Source organism: Castor canadensis, chromosome 2 (genome assembly GCF_047511655.1).
Source record: "Castor canadensis chromosome 2, mCasCan1.hap1v2, whole genome shotgun sequence".
In the NCBI taxonomy this organism is placed as follows: domain Eukaryota; kingdom Metazoa; phylum Chordata; class Mammalia; order Rodentia; family Castoridae; genus Castor; species Castor canadensis.
This window is the reverse complement of record NC_133387.1, coordinates 3,434,421-3,455,101: the sequence shown is the minus strand read 5'-3', so window position 1 is coordinate 3,455,101 and position 20,681 is coordinate 3,434,421. Positions and strand designations below refer to the sequence as shown.

Here is a 20,681-nt window from a genome sequence, read left to right as displayed (position 1 = left end):
ATTAGGATATATGCTTGCTTCTGAAAGTTTTTCCAGCTCACTTCTGGTTGAAGTGAACACTTTGAGAGGCTAGAAGCCTGAGCAGAAAACTAACAATCAAAAGGGCTTTCAGAACCATCCTCCCACAAGAACAGCCTAGGGAACCTGCCTTTGCTCTGCTTTCAATATACAGCATTCAATACGTATGCCATTTTTCTGTGTTGTGCAAAATTCCTTCTCTCAATAGTCCCTTAAAATGACTCTGACAGCATTTTTGCTAGAATTCTTTTTTTTTAATAAAAGGGGGTTCTAGTCTGATCTTGGTTTGAGTAACAATGTCTGCAGATATGGTGTGTTTGCAAAGGAATACCAGCAACTTGCTGTGAAGTACCTACAGGAATGTAGGCAGAATTTAGATGCTGAAAACTTGGAGTAGAACTGACCATGGCTCGGAGAACACACTTACTGTGTAGGCTAATTCACAGCTTAAGAGAGGCTGGAGAGAAGCTAGTCCCTGGGCCACTGGTCTTAAACTTGGCTGCACATCAGAATCACTAGGGATGTTCTCTGAATGCTGGTGCTCGGGTCCCACCCCACAGGCTCTGAGCATCCATGTGGTTGAGCAGGTGGACTGGGCACTGGGACTTTTCAAAACACAGATCATCTGTCAGGCAACAAAATTTGAGAATCTTCAGTCTGGCTCAAACTCCTCACCATTTCCCAAGAGTCAGTGATGTGGTCAAGGGCAAATTATTGTATTTTACACTGCACTGCAATTCTGCCAGTGGGTTGCCATCACCCAGTTGCCTGAGAGAACTGCCAGAACATGACTTTGTCCCTTCATTCGTGGCCATGACCTCTGTTCTCTATCCCTCCATCTCTAGCATCGGCACCCTTCCATGACTCCCTGCTAGGTTCTCACTTCCCTCCCTGGCCACACAGTCGCAGGACTCACCCCTAGGCTGCACCTGAACTTGCTGCCCTCCTACTCAGACCTATGTCAGGGGCTCCCTGGGGCCGCTGGGATCCTTTCCTGCAGACCCTTGAGAGCTGGCCTCTGGCCTCTCCAGCACCTTATCTCCCCTTCTTCTCACACCTGACGGGACACTTCACAGGGAGTGTGGTTCCAGTTTCCTCAGTGCCCAAGCCTGCACCTGCCTCTGGTTTCTTCTCTGCTGCTCCAGCTTCTCAACTCCTTTCTCGACCTTACTTGTCATTCAGCCCTCAGCTGAAACTCTTTCTCAAAATGTTGACACACGTAACAACATGGACGACCCTTGAGGACATTCTATTGAGTGAAGTAAGGCAGCCACAGATAATGTAAACTTCTACCTACTTCACATGAGGCACCTAAGCCTGGCGTGACGATGCATGCCTCCCAGCTCTTGGGAGGCAGAAGCAGGAGGAATGGGAGTCCCAGGCCTGCCTGCACTACAGGGTCTCACTATGGTCAAATCCACAGGAACAGAAAATAATAGGAGAGTGGTGGGTGTTGGAGACTAGGGAAGGGATGAGGAGTCATTATTTAATGGGGACAGAACTTCAGCTTGGGAGGATGGAATGTTCTGGAGATGGATGGTGGTGATGGCTGCACAACAGTGAGGGTGTTGCTAAGAGCAATGTCGTGTTTAAAGGTGGTGAAGACAGTCAGAAAAACTGTTTTTCCAGCCTTTCTGTGAGGGCCTGTCATTGACCTACAGCCTCCACACCAGGCGTTGTCCTGGTCAAAGTCTAACTGCTCGCTTCACCAGTTAGTAAGACCATCCGGCACCTGGGGTTCACCACACCGCTCCTCGTGAGTGCTGAGTGAACCCAAACCTCCAGGGCCCCAGCCCACAATCTTAATTCCCGGGGAAAAAAAACTGCATTGTTAAAATATCCAATCCAATTTGATGTTAAAGTATCCAAAAGTAGCAGACCACAGATTGCCCAAGCCTGGTGACTTGGATGCTAAATCACTAAACAGTGGTAACATTTGGTGACCTCTGTGGAGTCCGAGGCTCTGATTAATCCTTAAACGTAGGTCAAGTTACAGATGGGTGAACCTCAAGTGACTCCACCGTTGTTCAATGCAATAAACACAACAGGGGAATGAAACCTCCTGGTGATTTCTGATTTCAGAACGCCCTATTTACATCCCTTCCTTGGTCAATGCGATGATGTTTTCTCTTTCCAAATTAGATATTCATCTTTGAGAACAATATCTACTACTGCGCGCACGTTGGGAAGCAGGCCATCCGTGTGGTCTCCACCGGGAAGGAGGGCGTCATCTACAACGGCCTCAGCGACTGGCTGTACGAAGGTAAGGCACGCGGCGTGGAGGAGAGGGGCGTGGGCACTGGTGCTGCTGCTGGCGCTACATAGAGGATCTGATTTTTAATTCTGTTTTCTTTGACTTTAACTATAAATTAAACTCCAGTTTCCTGAGGTTCTGCTAAATTGAGAAGACTGATGGAGCTTCAGAGGTCATTCGGTTGTCAGTAGGGCACTCCCGGGTGACAGGTGTACGGTGCTTTCCTGAAGGGAAGTGGATGAGTGCAGGGGGTGCTAATGCACTGTTTCTGCAACCCCTCCAAGGGGTAAGGGGCCTTGTTTCACCTGGAGCATGGAGAGTAGGAATAATGAGTTTAACCTTTCCACAGAAGCTAGAGGGACTTGGTGTTGCAACTGCCTTGCTGGACGTTTTCTACACTGGTTGTGCTTTGGCTCCAGAAGACTCCTGCTCTATCCATGACTAATCACTCACAGTCTGAGAGAGAAGCTCTCTCCTTTAATGCCTAGAATCCCTCTCTGTGCCAGTGAGACTTCATCATCACAAGAGCCAGGGTATTGATTGCTGTTAGGAGCCAGGCGCTGTTCCAAGCACTTTGTAGTCTGTTACCTCATTTAACCCTGTCACAGTCCATTGGAGATGCTGCAGCCAGGTGCCACCAACTGGGAGACTTAAGCAACTGAAATCTGCTCTCAAAATTCTGGAGTCTAGGAGTCCAAACCAAGGCACCAGCGGATCTGTGTCTGATAGGATCCATGTCTGGATCGCAGCTTGCACTCTGTCGTCTAGCTGTGTCCTCACATGAAGAACAGAGAGACCCAATCTCTTCTTCCTCTTTTAGGGGTGCCAGTCCTATCCACAAAGGGTCCACCCAGGTGCATGTCGCCAGCACCTCCCACAGGCCCCACCTCCTACCATCATCACTTTGGGATGTAGAATTCCGCATACGAATCTGGGGCACCTCACCCCTGATATGCTGAGTTGAGCACTGACTTTTTTTGCAGGTGGTGCATGGTAAGGCTAAATGAGCTACTTGTTCACACAAAGCTAAGACATGATGCTTAAGTCCAGGACAGTCTTTAGAAATTCAAATCAGAACATAGTCTGCTCACAAGTCCCAGCACAAGACAAGGCTGAGAGGTGGCTGAAGTGCTTCTCAGTTTCCCGGCCTGAGCCCACAAGGTCACCCACCAAGTCACCAGTCAAGGGAAGATCAGGACTATGCATTTCTGAGCTAGGAGTCTGCACACAGGGGCTTTGCATATCATAAAGCAGACAGGTGTGTAGAGTGCGTGTTTCCTCACATCATAGTGTCACTGCAGTCCTGACTTCTGTTTTTTAGGGAGGTATAATTTGTACACAGTGAAAGGCACATTGTAAGGACAGTTTGAGTTTGACCCATGCATATGCCATGCCGCCCCAGTTGGGATGCAGAGCACATTCCGCCACCCTAAGAAGCTTCCTCAGGCTCCTTTCTGAGTTCTCCCCCACCAACACTCTCTTCCACAGCCCACCTTGTCCTGGTGTCTGGGTACCATGTTTTGTAGTAGACACACTGGAACTTGCACATCCAGATGAGGCTCTCCAGGCGGTCACCTTGGAAGCCCGTGTTCATCTTAATCAGCTCAGTGCTTAGAGCCCAGTTGCTTCTGAGCCCCAGGAGAGTGAACCCTAAGGATTGGTGGTCACCTGATGCCCTGGTCCCCACCTGAGGGAGTCACTGAGATGAAGCAGCCCAGCATCCCTTGTACTGTGTGGGATGCTCTCCGTGTCTGGCTGGGCATGAGAACACTGAGTGGTCACAAGCAAGGCTGTGGGGTCACGGGGACTGGACAGGAGACCCTGCCCAGCCACACGACCTTAGCAAGTGCTTTCTGCTCCAAGAGCTCAGTGTGCTTGCTGTAAGTGGGGACAATACAGGACACACTAATGCTTTCCAGGAATACCATGAGATGTGACTGGGATGTGCGTAGCACTAGATGTTCAGCATGTAGGAGGTGCTGCTGTTGTTACTTACAATAAAAAAATTACAGTCACTTTTGTTTTTATTACAAAGGAAGCATTTTGGTTTTTGACAGTACTAGGGTTTGAATTCAGGGTTTCGTGCCTGCTAGGCTTGAGCCATGCCTTCAGCCCTTTTTTCTCTGGTTATTTTGGAGATAGGGTCTCCTCAATTCCAGGCAATTGGGGACCTCCATCCTTCTATTTTACACTTCCCACTGTCACCACACCCAGCCTGTTTCTTTTGAAATGGGGGGGGAGGGTCTCACAAACTTTTTTTCCTGCTCTGGCCTGGAACTGTGATCCTCCCAATCTCAACCTCCCAAGTAGCAAGGATTCTAAGTGACAGCCACCAGCACCCAATGGGGAAAAAATTTTTTTTAAGGAATAGGCATCCAGACAGAGTTTCCCAGGTGGCTGTGCTACTACAGTGTAAAAACTGTCTAGGAGGTTGCACATGGGCAGTGCATACTAAACCCCCTGATGGCCCCACAGAGAAGGGCCTGAGTCCTGGATGCAAGAGCCTCAGCTTGCTCTGGAACTAATCTCCTTTAAAAATCCATAACCAGGAAATTTAAAACATCTTTTTCAGCATCTATTATTAAAATACACAATTCATTGCTTTACTGTGCACGTTAAACTTTTGCTTTAGCAAATCCATCGAACAGATCCTTTTTTTTCTTCGAGCATTTACAAGAAATTGTGTAGATGTGATGACAAAGCCCCAAATATTTTAAATCAATCTCAGTAATGGAGCAACTTAATCTGCTTAGCCCTGTTCCCTGGAAGGTTCTCTCGGCTGATTCTGGACTTCTAACATTGATTGTGTTTACCCAATTGATGACTTAACTGTTTTATTTCCAGACTGTCCCTCTAAGGTGGGAGGCAATGATTTGGGGAAAAAAAAAAAAAAAACATATCCTGAAAGCATTTGCAGAGGGCCTGAATTGCGTGGAGGTTAGTTCAGAGAAGCTAAGTCAGGCATATTAAGTGGGAGACAGCCACTGCTGCCTGTGGGCTATGACAGCAAAATGCTGATTTGTTTTGTCTCACAAAAAGGTTCTCAGACATATTGAACACTGCAAAATATTGGAGGCACAGGGAGAGAAGAGGCAGGAAACATGGGGGCTGCTGGAAATCTCTGCTCCTGGAGCAAAGGTGTCCACAGTCACTGCAGGAAGACCTGCCATTGACCAGCTTGTAAGCTCAAGACATCTGTCTTGGTGACTCTCTTCGGAGAGTCCCTGGCTTGTGGTGAGCAGCGACTGGTTTTGATAACAAAAGTGAATAACTTTATTCTTCTGGAAAAATGCTATGTAGTTTTACAGAATTTAAATTTTAATAAAAGAATAAAAATAGCTCCATAGTATCTTACACTGTTTTAAGTTTTTCTAAAGTTGATTATTTAGTGTTCTATTGGCTTGGAAGAGAGTTCTGTGAGTGATTTGTGCTTTCATGTGAGGCTTAGTAATTTCACAAGGTGTATGGGCAAAGAGTCATAATTCTCCACAATTTTATGAAAGGTTTTTGTTACCACTGTGCTGGCTATATTTTTCAGTTACCATTTATAAAGTACTATTAGCTCATTTCACCCTTATCATAAATGGGACTTTAATTGATTAAATATTCCAGTTAAACAATGAGCCACACACACTTTTATTGCTAAAGTAGTCAAGTGTAGGGTGCCCCTGTCATGGAAATAGTTCACACACTGGAAGTCAGATGGCTTAGTGTCATTTGAGAATGACCTCTCTACCTGTGTATATGTGACATATTTCAATCCATCTGAAAGGACAGTGGAGGGTCCAGGGCGCAATGAACTTGAGAAGCTATTTACAGAGCACAGCTGGGAACCACTAGGCTGGGATGACAGGGAGTGTTGAAGCAGTGACCTGAAGGGGATTTATTTAATTTGTTTAAAATGTGGTTTGGTATGGAAGAATTGAGGACTGAATTGAGCTGTAACTAGTCCAGAACTTAACATTATTTGGAAGCCCTGTCTGGAGAGGCAGTGTTGCTCCTGTGGTCTATAGATGTAAGAGTATTTAATCCAGCTCTCAACAAGCTACAACTAGCACCAGCTCCCTCCTTGGTCTGAGGGCCTGTCTGTCTGGCCAGGTAGCACCTGATCAGTAGTGGCCAGAAGGAGGTGATGTGGTGACAGTATTCACTCTGTGTGTCAACTGTCCTGCTCCACTGAGCTCCTCTCATCTTCCTGGTCCCCTTCCTACTTCCTCTGGCCGTCCCTATCACTCCTCATCTCCACTCCTCTCATTACACACCTCCCATCGGGGTTTTCTTGAAAGACCATCACGTGGTGATTGATTCTTTTTTTTTTTTTTTTGATCATTGAATTCTAGTTTATTGCTTTGTCACTTATTTCATTCACGTATTCGATACGTGTACATTCACTCAAGATTATATAACACATGTAATTACCACATGTATTTGTCCTTCTTGTATTCATGGATGCTTCTTTTTTTTTTTTTTCATTTTTCTTTTATTATTCATATGTGCATACAAGGCTTGGTTTATTTCTCCCCCCTGCCCCCACCCCCTCCCTTACCACCCACTCCACCCCCTCCCGCTCCCCCCCTCAATACCCAGCAGAAACTATTTTGCCCTTATCTCTAATTTTGTTGTAGAGAGAGTATAAGCAATAATAGGAAGGAACAAGGGGTTTTGCTGGTTGAGATAAGGATAGCTATACAGGGCATTAACTCACATTGATTTCCTGTGCGTGGGTGTTACCTTCTAGGTTAATTCTTTTTCATCCAACCTTTTCTCTAGTTCCTGGTCTCCTTTTCCTGTTGGCCTCAGTTGCTTTAAGGTATCTGCATTAGTTTCTCTGCATTAAGGGCAACAAATGCTAGCTAGTTTTTTAGGTGTCTTACCTATCCTCACCCCTCCCTTGTGTGCTCTCGCTTTTATCATGTGCTCATAGTCCAATCCCCTTGTTGTGTTTGCCCTTGATCTAATGTCCACATATGAGGGAGAACATACGATTTTTGGTCTTTTGAGCCAGGCTAACCTCACTCAGAATGATGTTCTCCAATCCATCCATTTACCAGCGAATGATAACATTTCGTTCTTCTTCATGGCTGCATAAAATTCCATTGTGTATAGACACCACATTTTCTTAATCCATTCGTCAGTGCTGGGGCATCTTGGCTGTTTCCATAACTTGGCTATTGTGAATAGTGCCGCAATAAACATGGGTGTGCAGGTGCCTCTGGAGTAACTGTCTTTTGGGTATATCCCCAAGAGTGGTATTGCTGGATCAAATGGTAGATCGATGTCCAGCTTTTTAAGTAGCCTCCAAATTTTTTTCCAGAGTGGTTGTACTAGTCTACATTCCCACCAACAGTGTAAGAGGGTTCCTTTTTCCCCGCATCCTCGCCAACACCTGTTGTTGGTGGTGTTGCTGATGATGGCTATTCTAACAGGGGTGAGGTGGAATCTTAGCGTGGTTTTAATTTGCAGTTCCTTTATTGCTAGAGATGGTGAGCATTTTTTCATGTGTTTTCTGGCCATTTGAATTTCTTCTTTTGAGAAAGTTCTGTTTAGTTCACGTGCCCATTTCTTTATTGGTTCATTAGTTTTGGGAGAATTTAGTTTTTTAAGTTCCCTGTATATTCTGGTTATCAGTCCTTTGTCTGATGTATAGTTGGCAAATATTTTCTCCCACTCTGTGGGTGTTCTCTTCAGTTTAGAGACCATTTCTTTTGATGAACAGAAGCTTTTTAGTTTTATGAGGTCCCATTTATCTATGCTATCTCTTAGTTGCTGTGCTGCTGGGGTTTCATTGAGAAAGTTCTTACCTATACCTACTAACTCCAGAGTATTTCCTACTCTTTCTTGTATCAACTTACGAGTTTGGGGTCTGATATTAAGATCCTTGATCCATTTTGAGTTAATCTTGGTATAGGGTGATATACATGGATCTAGTTTCAGTTTTTTGCAGACTGATAACCAGTTTTCCCAGCAGTTTTTGTTGAAGAGGCTGCTATTTCTCCATCGTATATTTTTAGCTCCTTTGTCAAAGATAAGTTGCTTATAGTTGTGTGGCTTCATATCTGGATCCTCTATTCTGTTCCACTGGTCTTCATGTCTGTTTTTGTGCCAGTACCATGCTGTTTTTATTATTATTGCTTTGTAATATAGTTTGAAGTCAGGTATTGTGATACCTCCTGCATTGTTCTTTTGACTGAGTATTGCCTTGGCTATTCGTGGCCTCTTGTGTTTCCATATAAATTTAACAGTAGATTTTTCAATCTCTTTGATGAATGTCATTGGAATTTTGATGGGAATTGCATTAAACATGTAGATTACTTTTGGGAGTATAGACATTTTTACTATGTTGATTCTACCAATCCATGAGCATGGGAGATCTCTCCACTTTCTATAGTCTTCCTCAATCTCTTTCTTCAGAAGTGTATAGTTTTCCTTGGAGAGGTCTTTCACATCTTTTGTTAGGTTTACACCTAGGTATTTGATTTTTTTTGAGGCTATTGTAAATGGAATTGTTTTCATACATTCTTTTTCCGTTTGCTCATTGTTAGTGTATAGAAATGCTAATGATTTTTCTGTGTTGATTTTATATCCTGCTACCTTGCTATAGCTATTGATGATGTCTAGAAGCTTCTGAGTAGAGTTTTTTGGGTCTTTAAGGTATAGGATCATGTCGTCTGCAAATAGGGATATTTTGACAGTTTCTTTACCTATTTGTATTCCTTTTATTCCTTCTTCTTGCCTAATTGCTCTGGCTAGGAATTCCAGTACTATGTTGAATAGGAGTGGAGATAGTGGGCATCCTTGTCTGGTTCCTGATTTTAGAGGGAATGGTTTTAATTTTTCTCCGTTAAGTATATTGCTGGCTGTAGGTTTGTCATATATAGCTTTTATAATGTTGAGGAACTTTCCTTCTATTCCTAGTTTTCTTAGAGCTTTTATCATGAAATGATGTTGGATCTTATCAAAGGCTTTTTCTGCATCTATTGAGATGATCAAGTGGTTTTTGTCCTTGCTTCTGTTAATGTGGTTTATGATGTTTATTGATTTTCGTATGTTGAACCACCCCTGCATCCCTGGGATGAAGCCTACCTGGTCGTGGTGAATAATCTTTTTGATGTGTTGCTGAATTCGATTTGCCATTATTTTGTTGAGGATTTTTGCATCAATGTTCATTAAGGAGATTGGCCTATAGTTCTCCTTTTTGGAGGTGTCTTTGCCTGGTTTTGGGATAAGTGTAATAGTGGCTTCATAAAATGTGTTTGGCAGTTTTCCTTCCCTTTCTATTTCATGGAACAGTTTAAGGAGGGTAGGTATCAGTTCTTCTTTAAAGGTCTGATAGAATTCAGCAGAGAATCCATCAGGTCCTGGACTTTTCTTTTTGGGGAGACTCTTGATTGCTGCTTCAATTTCATTTTGTGTTATAGGTCTATTCAGGTGATTAATTTCCTCTTGGTTCAGTTTTGGATGATCATATGTATCTAGAAATCTGTCCATTTCTTTTAGATTTTCAAATTTATTAGAATATAGGTTCTCAAAGTAGTCTCTGATGATTTCCTGGACTTCCATGGTGTTTGTTGTTATCTCCCCTTTTGCATTCCTGATTCTACTAATTTGGGTTTTTTCTCTTCTCGTTTTAGTCGGGTTTGCCAGGGGTCTGTCGATCTTGTTTATTTTTTCAAAGAACCAACTTTTTGTTTCATTAATTCTTTGTATGGTTTTTTTGGTTTCTATTTCGTTGATTTCAGCTCTTATTTTTATTATTTTTCTCCTTCTATTTGTTTTGGGATTTGCTTGTTCTTGTTTTTCTAGGAGTTTGAGATGTATCATTAGGTCATTGATTTGGGATCTTTCAGTCTTTTTAATATATGCACTCATGGCTATAAACTTTCCTCTCAAGACTGCCTTAGCTGTGTCCCATAGGTTCTGGTAGGTTGTGTTTTCATTTTCATTGACTTCTAGGAACTTTTTAATTTCCTCTTTTATTGCATCGATGATCCATTCTTCATTAAGTAATGAGTTATTTAGTTTCCAGCTGTTTGCATGTTTTTTGTCTTTACTTTTGTTGTTGAGTTCTACTTTTACTGCATTGTGGTCAGATAGTATGCATGGTATTATTTCTATTTTCTTATATTTGCTGAGGCTTGCTTTGTGCCCTAGGATATGATCTATTTTGGAGAAGGTTCCATGGGCTGCTGAGAAGAATGTATGTTGTGTAGAGGTTGGATGAAATGTTCTGTAGACATCTACTAGGTCCACTTGATCTATTGCATATTTTAGATCTTGGATTTCTTTATTGAGTTTTTGTTTGGATGACCTATCTATTGATGATAATGGAGTCTCCCACAACCACTGTGTTGGTGTTTATATATGCTTTTAGGTCTTTCAGGGTATGTTTGATGAAATTGGGTGCGTTGACATTGGGTGCGTACAGATTGATGATTATTATTTCCTTTCGGTCTATTTCCCCTTTTATTAGTATGGAATATCCTTCTTTATCTCGTTTGATCAATGTAGGTTTGAAGTCTACTTTGTCAGAGATAAGTATTGCTACTCCTGCTTGTTTTCGGGGGCCATTGGCTTGGTAAATCTTCTTCCAGCCTTTCATCCTAAGCATATGCTTATTTCTGTCAATGAGATGGGTCTCCTGTAAGCAACAAATTGTTGGATCTTCTTTTTTAATCCATTTTGTCAAACGGTGTCTTTTGATGGGTGAATTAAGTCCATTAACATTAAGTGTTAGTACCGATAGGTATGTGGTGATTCCTGCCATTTAGTTATCTTAGTTGTTTGAAGGTTTGATTGTGTGTACCTAACTTGATGTTACTCTCTACTGTCTTGCTTTTTCTTATCCTGTGGTTTGGTGCTGCCTGCCTTTTCATGGTTAAGTTGGGTGTCACTTTCTGTGTGCAGGATCCCTTGCAGAATCTTTTGTAATGGTGGCTTTGTGGTCACATATTGTTTTAGTTTCTGCTTATCATGGAAGACTTTTATTGCTCCATCTATTTTGAATGATAGCTTTGCTGGGTAGAGTATCCTGGGGTTGAAGTTATTTTCATTCAGTGCCCGGAAGATCTCACCCCACGCTCTTCTTGCTTTTAATGTTTCAGTTGAGAAGTCTGCTGTGATTTTGATGGGTTTACCTTTGTATGTTACTTGTTTTTTCTCTCTTGCAGCCTTCAATATTCTTTCCTTAGTTTCTGAACTTGTTGTTTTAATGATGATATGTCGTGGAGTAGTTCTATTTTGATCTGGTCTGTTTGGTGTCCTGGAGGCCTCTTGCATTTGTATGGGAATATCTTTCTCTAGATTTGGGAAATTTTCCGTTATTATTTTGTTGAATATATTACGCATTCCCTTCGCTTGCACCTCTTCTCCTTCTTCGATGCCCATGATTCTCAAGTTTGGTCTTTTGATGGAGTCGGTGAGTTCTTGCATTTTCTTTTCACAGGTCTTGAGTTGTTTAATTAGTAGTTCTTCAGTTTTTCCTTTAATTACCATTTCATCTTCAAGTTCTGAGATTCTGTCTTCTGTTTGTTCTATTCTGCTGGATTGGCCTTCCGTTTTGTTTTGCAGTTCTGTTTCGTTCTTTTTTCTGAGGTTTTCCATATCCTGGCTGTTTTCTTCTTTATTGTTGTCTATTTTTGTCCTGAGTTCATTTATCCATTTATTCATTGTGTTCTCTCTTTCATTTTGGTGTTTATACAGTGCTTCTATGGTTTCCTTTATTTCTTCTTTTGCTTTTTCAAATTCTCTATTTTTATTGTCTTGAATTTCTTGAGTGTCTCCTGTACATTTTGGTTGACCCTCTCCAGTATCATCTCTATAAAATTCTCATTGAGTACTTGTAGTATGTCTTCTTTTAAATTATTCTTGTAGGCTTCATTGGGTCCTTTGGCATAGTTTATCTTCATTTTGTTGGAGTCTGGCTCTGAGTTTCTGTTCTCTTCATTCCCCTCTGGTTCCTGTACTAATTTTTTGCTGTGGGGAAACTGGTTTCCTTGTTTTTTCTGTCTTCCTGTCATTGTCCTTGGTGTTGTTACTGTCCCTGTACTGTGTGTAATTAAGTATTTTCTAGCTTGTAATAATAACAATGGTAATATTGAGAATGGAAGAGTGAGCTGAGATGGAAAGCAAGAAGTTAAAGAAAAGGGGAAAACAAATATACAGACAAGAGGGAGAAAGCAGAACAAGGTATCAGACAAGAGAGTTTCAAAGGTATAAACAGGGAGTGTTAGTGTACTAATCGACAGTAAGCTGAACAGACAATAGAATGACAGAGAAAGGATTGAAAATCAAAGATAAAAAAAATAAAAAATAAGTATATGAAAGTAATATCTATTTATAAAAATGAATTAAAATAAAATGGAAAATAGAAAATTAAAAAAAACAAAAAAAAACAAAAAACAAAAAAACTTCCAAGTTTATATGCATGCAATTTCAGTCTTAATAATTTGGATGTCCGTCTCAATCTCCAGTCCTGGAGTTGGTGCCTCAGATGTTGTTCTGTAGTTGTCTCATCAAAGGGGATGCATAAAGTAGAACAAAACTACACTCACACACACACAGAAGAAAAAAAAAAAGCCCCACCAAGTGTCCCCAGTTCAAATGCAATACAGTTTCAGTAAGTTTTTCGGCTTGCAGGTGTAATTCGGTTGTTCTCTCATCAAAGGTAGGGAGAAAAAGAAAAAAAAAGCGTCTGGAGGCAGTTCTGAGAGTGGTATCTGCAACTGTGGCTTGCCTGCCTGCTGCTCTTAGCCTGTAGCTGGCGGCGTTATTTATGCAGATCTCTGGGGTGAGCTTAGCACTCACCTGGTCCCACAGGCTTTGTTTGCTCAGAGTTCTCCTGTGCGGGGGAGGGGGGCCTCTGCTACAGGCTTTCCCCTTTCCAAGCACTGGGAAAGGCGACACTGCCCCGCGTTGTCAGGCCTGCGTGTTTATTTACAGTTCACGTGGGAAGTGGGTCTTCCCTCCTCTCACAAGCGTCCCCGCTCCTGGTTGCTGGCGCGCCCCGCTCCCGCCAGAGCCTCTCCGGCCCGCCCGGCTCGTTTATTTCCAGTCCCGGGAAGGATTCCCTTCCCCCGATCTTCAGCGCTCAGGGCGCCCCACCCTCTTTCCAGAGTGTCTTGACTGTTCTTATTGCTTAGTACTCAGTTTCTCTTTTTTTTTTTTCCCGGGTGGAGGTCAGTCTGTCCAGGGGGCTATGCTGCTCTGGCCCAGGCTTGTCTGTGGGGCTACCGCGGTACCGCGAAGCTCACCTGGTCCGCGTCTTCCCAAGCCGTATGGTGATTGATTCTTTAAGCAAAGAATTAGGAGTGTTAGGGCTGAGCTGGACTTCAGCAACCTTCTAGGCCAAGGCCGACACACTGTTTCAGCAAAGGGCCAGGCCTTAAATGGTTTAGGTTTTACAGGGCAGGTGGTCTTCATTGCCACTCAATTCTGCTGTCATAGCAAAAAAAGTAGCCATAGACTACAAGTAAACAAGTGGCATGACTGTGTTCCAATAAAACTTTATTTATGAACAAGAAAATTTGAACTTCATGTAGTTCTCACACATCATTAAATATCCTTTCTTTTGTATCAACACACACACAACGCACGCGTACACACACACACACACAGGCACCCACAACCATTTCCTAGCTCTTGGGTCACAGAAAGAAGCAGCAAGTGAAGTTTGACCAAAAACCATGGTTTGCCACCTCCTATTAGTTTAGTCATCTCATTAACAGCCAATGATAGCCAATTATTTCAATGATAACCAATTATTTCAAGTTTTGTCTCTCCAAATACAGCTAGCTGGTCGACAGCAAGAACTGTATCTTATATTGTATATTTTTCCATATTACCCATGGGTTTCCAAGTACTTAATGAGTGTTCAGAAATGCTTTTCAAGCTAGTCATATCAAGCCTGTAATCTCATATACTTGGAAGGAGGAGATCGGTAGGATCAAGGTCAACCCAGGAAAAAGGTTTGCGAGACCCCCATCTCAACCAGTGACTGCGTGTAGTGGCATATGTCTGCCATCCCAGCTACTCGGGGAAGCACAAATAGGAGGATTTCACCCCAGACCAAATGAAGCATAAAGCAAAATCCTATCTCAAAAATAACCAATGCATAAAGGGCTGGCCATGTGGCTGAAGTAGTAGACTGCTTGCCAAGGCCCTGAGTTCAAACCCCATTACCACCACAAACAAAAAAATGCTTTTCAGTGGGTTAATGCAGAGACAGAACCTTGTGTAGTCTAGAGCCTTCCTCAAGGAAATCAAGCTGGTCCCCTCCTTATTGTCATCAGAATTTCCATTTTCACAAACATACCTCAGCAGAAAAGGTACCCCGCTGAAAAGCAGCAGTGCATGAACCTCATTTAATTCTAAGTTTAACCTCTCCTTTCAAGGATGAAGGAAGTCAGAGAGACGCTGTGAATGTAGCAGCTCTCTTACTTGGAGCCCAAGGGTGTGGAATTGTAGCTGATCAGACTGTGGGCTCCTCTGCATCAGTGCTGCAGTGCACCTGAAAAGGAAGGGGAGGGCTCAGTGCCCTCCACAAAAAAACCTACTCAGTCTTTGCAGGAGCCCTGAAATGCTATGCTCTATTCTGTTTCACAGCTGTGGAGATGGGCTTGACCTTGCCTGACCTCTCCATGGCCTGCCTGAGCCATCCCACGTTCCTTACCACATGGCCCTGTGTGGAACTTGCATCCATTCTGTGCACATGAGGTCAAGCTTGGACTGATGCTTAAGTTAGGCATGGACCATCTTCCTGAACCGTCTCGACCAACGAAGGGCATTCCTCGTGTTGTGGGCACAGAGCACAATAGGCTTATTGTTAAGACTTTCAAAATCACATCTTAACCCAACCTCCCCACCACAGGGCTTCCATGTCCTGCCCATCACTGGGACCCCCTCCAGTTCCTTGTATCTCTAGACAGGTAAGGAGCAAATCACGTTCCTGAAGTTGCTCCAGGGTTTAGCCTGGCCCAGCAGCCCTCATTCATTCAGGAACTTGACGACGTCTCCGCCAGGCTCACATTCACCCTATGGATTCAGAGCGAACAGAACACGCACACTTGATGAAGCAGAAGGAGGGGAGAGAGGAGGAAGGGAAATGAAGGACAGAAGACATGGACCCTTCCCTCAGGAATAGTGGACATCAGCCCAACTGGGAATCCAAGGGAGCCATGTGAGCAGTTGCCACTGTCCATCACTTGGGGTGTGACCTCTGTAAAGCCGCTTCTGTCAGCTCCTTCATGGGACATGGAGATGACGTAATGCTGGGCCTGCCTCCAGGAAATGCTCACTAGATAAGGTGACATTTGGCCACACCCTCGTTAGAAGGTATGAATCTCCAACACATTCACACACTTTTGGCAAAACACTACATTCTGATTCAAGACTGTAGAAATGAGTGTTAGAAAACCAAGCCACAGTAATCCACTAACTGAAGAACTAGTATTTGAGAATCTGTGTTCCAAATTTCTTTCTCTGAAGATATTGCCAGAACATCTTCTCCAAACTCTTACTACTTCTGTCTTTATACAGGCTCAGCTCTGAGAGCCTGTGAGACGTGACTTAAGCTTTTCCTACTACAGAGACTTATAAAAAGAACGGGGCGGTGGGGGGCGGGGGCTGATTAGAAAATTCGTGGTTGTCCCTCATATCATCCCATCACTGGGGACACTCCGGGCCTGCCCTAGTACTGTGCCCAGTGAGGTTTCCTTCTTCTCACCAGGACCCAGAAGGTGGCCCGTGTGGGCAGTGCCCTTCAGCTGTGGTCTGTGGCCTCCCAGCTCTGTTCACCCAGTGGTTCAGGGCTCTGGCACCCTTTCATCCCCAGCCTTGACATTTAGGAGATTCTGACAAGGTTCCTGGGAGTTGGAGACAGGGGACAGACCACGCTTGATCTCTCCTCCCCCGAAACACTCAACATTACAGAACCCCTCACCCTACACCACTTCACAGAGTGAAACATGCCTCACTTGGACAGCCCTGCAATCAGAGGAAACAAAGGCAGAAATAAAAGCGGGCCAGGCAGTCGTCAGCACTTCGGCTGAAGCTGGTAGCCTCCCACTGGCGGCTGCTCTGGGACTTCCTCTCTGGGACTTTGCCAACTTGTCTCCAGGGTGACAGTGAGCTGTCCACAGGTCTTTGATTTTCCCTGTGATGCACAAACTGTGATCCTCCCGCACACAAAAACCACTCCTGGGAAATTCCCACCTTCAACTTCTCCAGTCACAGACAGAAGCATCCGCCATTCCATCCCACCCCACACGCCCCGAGTGATGGGCGTTGCAGTGCCCATCAGCGTGCTTGCAGGAGCTGTGCTTCTGCAGGAAGGCCCACTGAGAATCCAGCTGTCCCAGCCAGGGAGCAATGTCAGGGACACTGCCACCTGGCGGCCTGCCGAGGCATGTTCGCGAGCCGACCACGGACCCCAGGCTCCCAGGGAGGGAGGTGATTTGTGGGAATTCGCAGATCTCTGACGGCAATGAGCCCCTGGCGGTGTGTGATATGCAAATGGCGCAGCGCTGATGAGCGAGGGAGGCTGTGAGCCCTGCGAGGCAAAAGTCTCATTTGCCTTCTGGCTTGATGCTCTCGCTGATTTCTTTTTTAACCCCCCCCCCCATTAAATTCTGCTTTCGGCACCTTGGATAAAATATTTAGTGGCAGGAAAAAGGCAGCAGATGCAAGCAAGGGATAAATAAGGTTTTCTGTATTTAGAACGAGGCCATTTATTTCTAAGTACAGATCTATCAGGCGTGTTATTTATGGCTTTTGCAATTTTCTAGGACCCAGATTTCTCAGGGTGCTTTGATTTTTTTTTTCAAATACGTCTGCAGTGAAAGTAGCATAGCACACACAGGGCCCCCACTCCGTGGGAATCTGAGGAGCCGTTTCCTTTGGGATGATCCTAAACTCTGTCTCCTGTCTACACTCTATTTTGGTCCATCTCTTTCCTCAGCAAAAGATGACGACTTGCAATGCTGATACTCAGGCAGGATTCTCCACACAGCCAGCGCTGCCAGACTGCATGAAGTGTAACTGAACATGAGCGGGGGCCTGCTTCTCTGGTTTGTGGTGGAGCAGGAATCAGGAGACCCAGCAGAGCCAGGCATGGTGGTGCATGCCTGTAATTGCAGCACTCGGGAGGTTGGAGGGAGGAGAATCAAAAGTTTGATCCCCTGTTTAAAAAAAAAAAAAGATTAAGCAAGTTCTGCTGGCTCCTGTCCTGTGGGGAAGTGACCCAGCCTCTCCTTCCTAGAAGTCTCCAAGTTTCTGCACACGCTGATGACTTTGAGCAGGCTGCCAATGTCCCCAAGCCTCAGCTTTCTCCTCTGTACAACAGGACCATCCACAGATGTGGTGTCACAGTACACCACATCTGGCACCTTGTACATGTTCACTAACTAGCAAGAAAACACGTGTGACAGGCTTAGTGACATTTGTCCTCCCGTCTCATTACATTGCAATGAAGTTCAAAGGACTTGTGGTGTATAGCGTTTGTGCCAAACTTAGGGTGTTGGGTAATTGTGATTTGATTTCTGTGGGATCTATCAAGGAAAGAAAAAGGCTGGTTGGAGAAAGATTGGGCTCAGGACCAGAGAATGTTCTCAAATTTCAGCTTTTGAGGAGGGGCAGAGGGAACATCGCTGAACCAGGTCATCTCATTGTGGAAAAACATGTCATTGGGCCTCTACGTTCCAAAAGCTCTCATAAGATTCAGAGCCTCCAGTGTTCCCTCTGGTCCTTGGTCCAAGACACTAGGCCTTCCCCACATGAAGGGGCAGCTCTGTGTTTGACGTTGGTGACAGCTCAGATGCAATGCCTACCTTCTCAGTTCCTCGGGAGGCTGATGAGTTTGGGACTTTTGACCAAGTCCCCCCACTGTGAGATCCTCACCCTGCCCCAAGCTTGACTACACCATTCTATCTTAGAAATCCTCACCAGAGATATCAGCAAGCTCTTAGCAAACTTCTAGAAATTTCCACCTGGGTTGATATATTCATAGAGAAATTCCAGCAGCCAAGATTAGTTCTTCATCTTTGCTTTGGACCACAATTAGCCAAAAACCATTGGGAGGAAACAGATCACAGAATGGGTCTGTTTTTAGATTTTTATGTGCTGTTCAGATTTCTGCAAAGGAGAATTCACTGTGTTGTGCTTTTCACTATAAAAATAAGTTGGAATTTTATGCCAACTATTTCACAAAAACAAACAGAAGATTCATTGAAATAACCAGAGAAACACATGACCCTGTGAAATACAGCTAAAATATACTGTTTTTATCTTGGAAATGAAGGTAGAAAACAAGTCCCCAGAGCCTCTCTCTAACTCAGGTGTAAGTTCCCTTAGAACTAGAGTGATGTCCCTCACCCCTGCCTCACGGGACCTCACACTTTCTGCACCATTTGTAGCTGATAATACCAATTACAGTTGTGCAAGCTTTTCTAGGAATGAAAACACTGGAAGAAAGAGTGAGAAGGTAAAGAAAATCCTTTGCAGAGGCATCGTGAGCTCCCCGAAAGAAGTGACCCCTCAGCACGGTCACCTCCCCATCTCAACTGCTCCATCAAAGGGAAGAGTTCATCTCACCACCATGCTTCATTCGAGAGCTGGGTTTTAATTGACCCTGTGTCACCAGATTTCCATGTGTATCCCAGGACATACCATATAGACATTTCCATTTTACTGCAAAAATTGGATCTAAAAGCATCTGCTCTTTGAGTGTTGCAAACCCTGCAATTGTAATGAGGCAGAACCTGGGTCTCCCAAAAGCAACACTGAAGGATCCTATGAAATGTGGCATTGTGAAAGAGTAGTGCACTCTGGCCCCGTAGGTGCTGCATTCTACCGCTTGCCAGTTGTGTGAAATTGAGCAAACTAACCCACCTGCAGGACCTTGGTTTCTTCACCTGTAAGATGGGCATGGCAGTAGTGACCTCACAGTAACCCTGTGAACATCACCACACTGTGCGAAGAGTCTAGCACTGCAGTCGTTAACCACCCAGCAAACCATAGCTCTTAGTCCTTGTGTTGGTGTCTTGGAAAACACTCATATGTTAAAGGAAAAAAGTAGAATTTTTTTCTTTTCTGCCACTAGGTAAGTGCCCAAGAGCCTCCTAGAAGCAAATCTTCATGTCTGTTTGTCCTAATGATCACCCAGAGGAAGGGAAGCAGCTGCTGTCCCAGCCTGAGCAGCTCTGAGACAGTGTGGCGTTGCCAGTCGATGCTCTAGAGGTCTCTGTGTAACATTCGGGAGAATGTATAGTAAGAAGTCAAGTGCCCACCAGCGATCACTCATGCCCTTGGTAGTTACGGTGGCCCTATTGGGTGTTCTGGGTCCGGGAGACCTGTTTATAATCACTCTCATTGTCTTCATGAAATTGAAGAGGAAGGATGGAGGACGTGAGCCTTCAGCTGACAGTATTGTCCCCACCACTTCTACTTGGTTTGCTTGTGTAATAGGTCTTACAAGCAGAGGGGGAGGAGGCACCCAGACACAATGTCTTATACTTCTGATTCCTGATTTCCCAAAGGAGGGAATCAGGTGGTAGATGATCACCTGTGCAGAAGGGATGGGGCAAAGGAGGACCACGGTGCCCCAGCCCAAGGGGATGCAGACTAAGCAAAGGGCTCAGGCAGAATGGGGACCTTGAGTCCAAGCACAGCCCAGAACCTTCTTCCTCCTCCTTGCAGCAAGGTTCTCTCCTCCAAAAGATGGGAAGCGAGAGCTGCAGCCTACTGAAATGTAGACATAGCATGTACTTTCATGGAACCACCAGATGTGCTCCAAGAGCAGTGCTCAGCCCAGGTAGAGTGTGAGACTGTCTGTTCTGTCTGTGACAAACCACATCCCACAATGCAGTGGTTCTGAGTGGCAGATCATGCAGAAAGCAAAGCAAGCGCAGAAATGAAAGAAAACCAAGCCCTGAGCACACACGAAGGTGGAAGGCACTGCATGCCTGCCAGTGAGTGTGACATTCCCCGGAGATGCTCATGAGAAAGACAGACACCAGGCACAGAGCACAACTTGGAGGCTAGAGTTGGTTTTCCCTCTCTGCCTCTCCCCAGCTTTTCACCCAACCTGCCATATTTAGAGTGCCTTCATTTGCAATAGGCAGAGACAGACAGACAGACAAAAAGAGAAAGATGAGAGCCACTAAGAGAAACCCGGAGGAAGCAGCAACCTCAGGGCAGCCTGAATGGAGGCAAAGTACAAAGGCAAGATGGTGATCAGAGATGCAGTGGAACAAAGGCCACATGAGACAGGGCCCTGGGTTCCCAGAGGCATGTGCCAGCTTCAGGCAGGTCCAGGGAAGGCATGGGACACTGTGCAGCTGAGGACAGCGATGGTGAACCTCTGTCTCCAAGGCATATAGCGTCCAGACCAGAACTTCCTGGATCAGAATCCAGAGTT

General features: G+C 44.6%; 1 protein-coding gene across 6 annotated transcripts in view; it reads left to right on the top strand.

Annotated features, from left to right (window-relative positions):
* The window catches only part of Dpp6 (dipeptidyl peptidase like 6), a 945,197-nt gene that overhangs the window by 808,581 nt on the left and 115,935 nt on the right, over positions 1-20,681 (top strand). For all 6 annotated transcript variants that reach the window (XM_074060144.1, XM_074060158.1, XM_074060135.1 and 3 more), the window contains exon 8: positions 2,161-2,281. In XM_074060144.1, the coding sequence (XP_073916245.1) occupies positions 2,161-2,281 (121 nt within the window). The remainder of the gene's footprint in view (positions 1-2,160; positions 2,282-20,681) is intronic.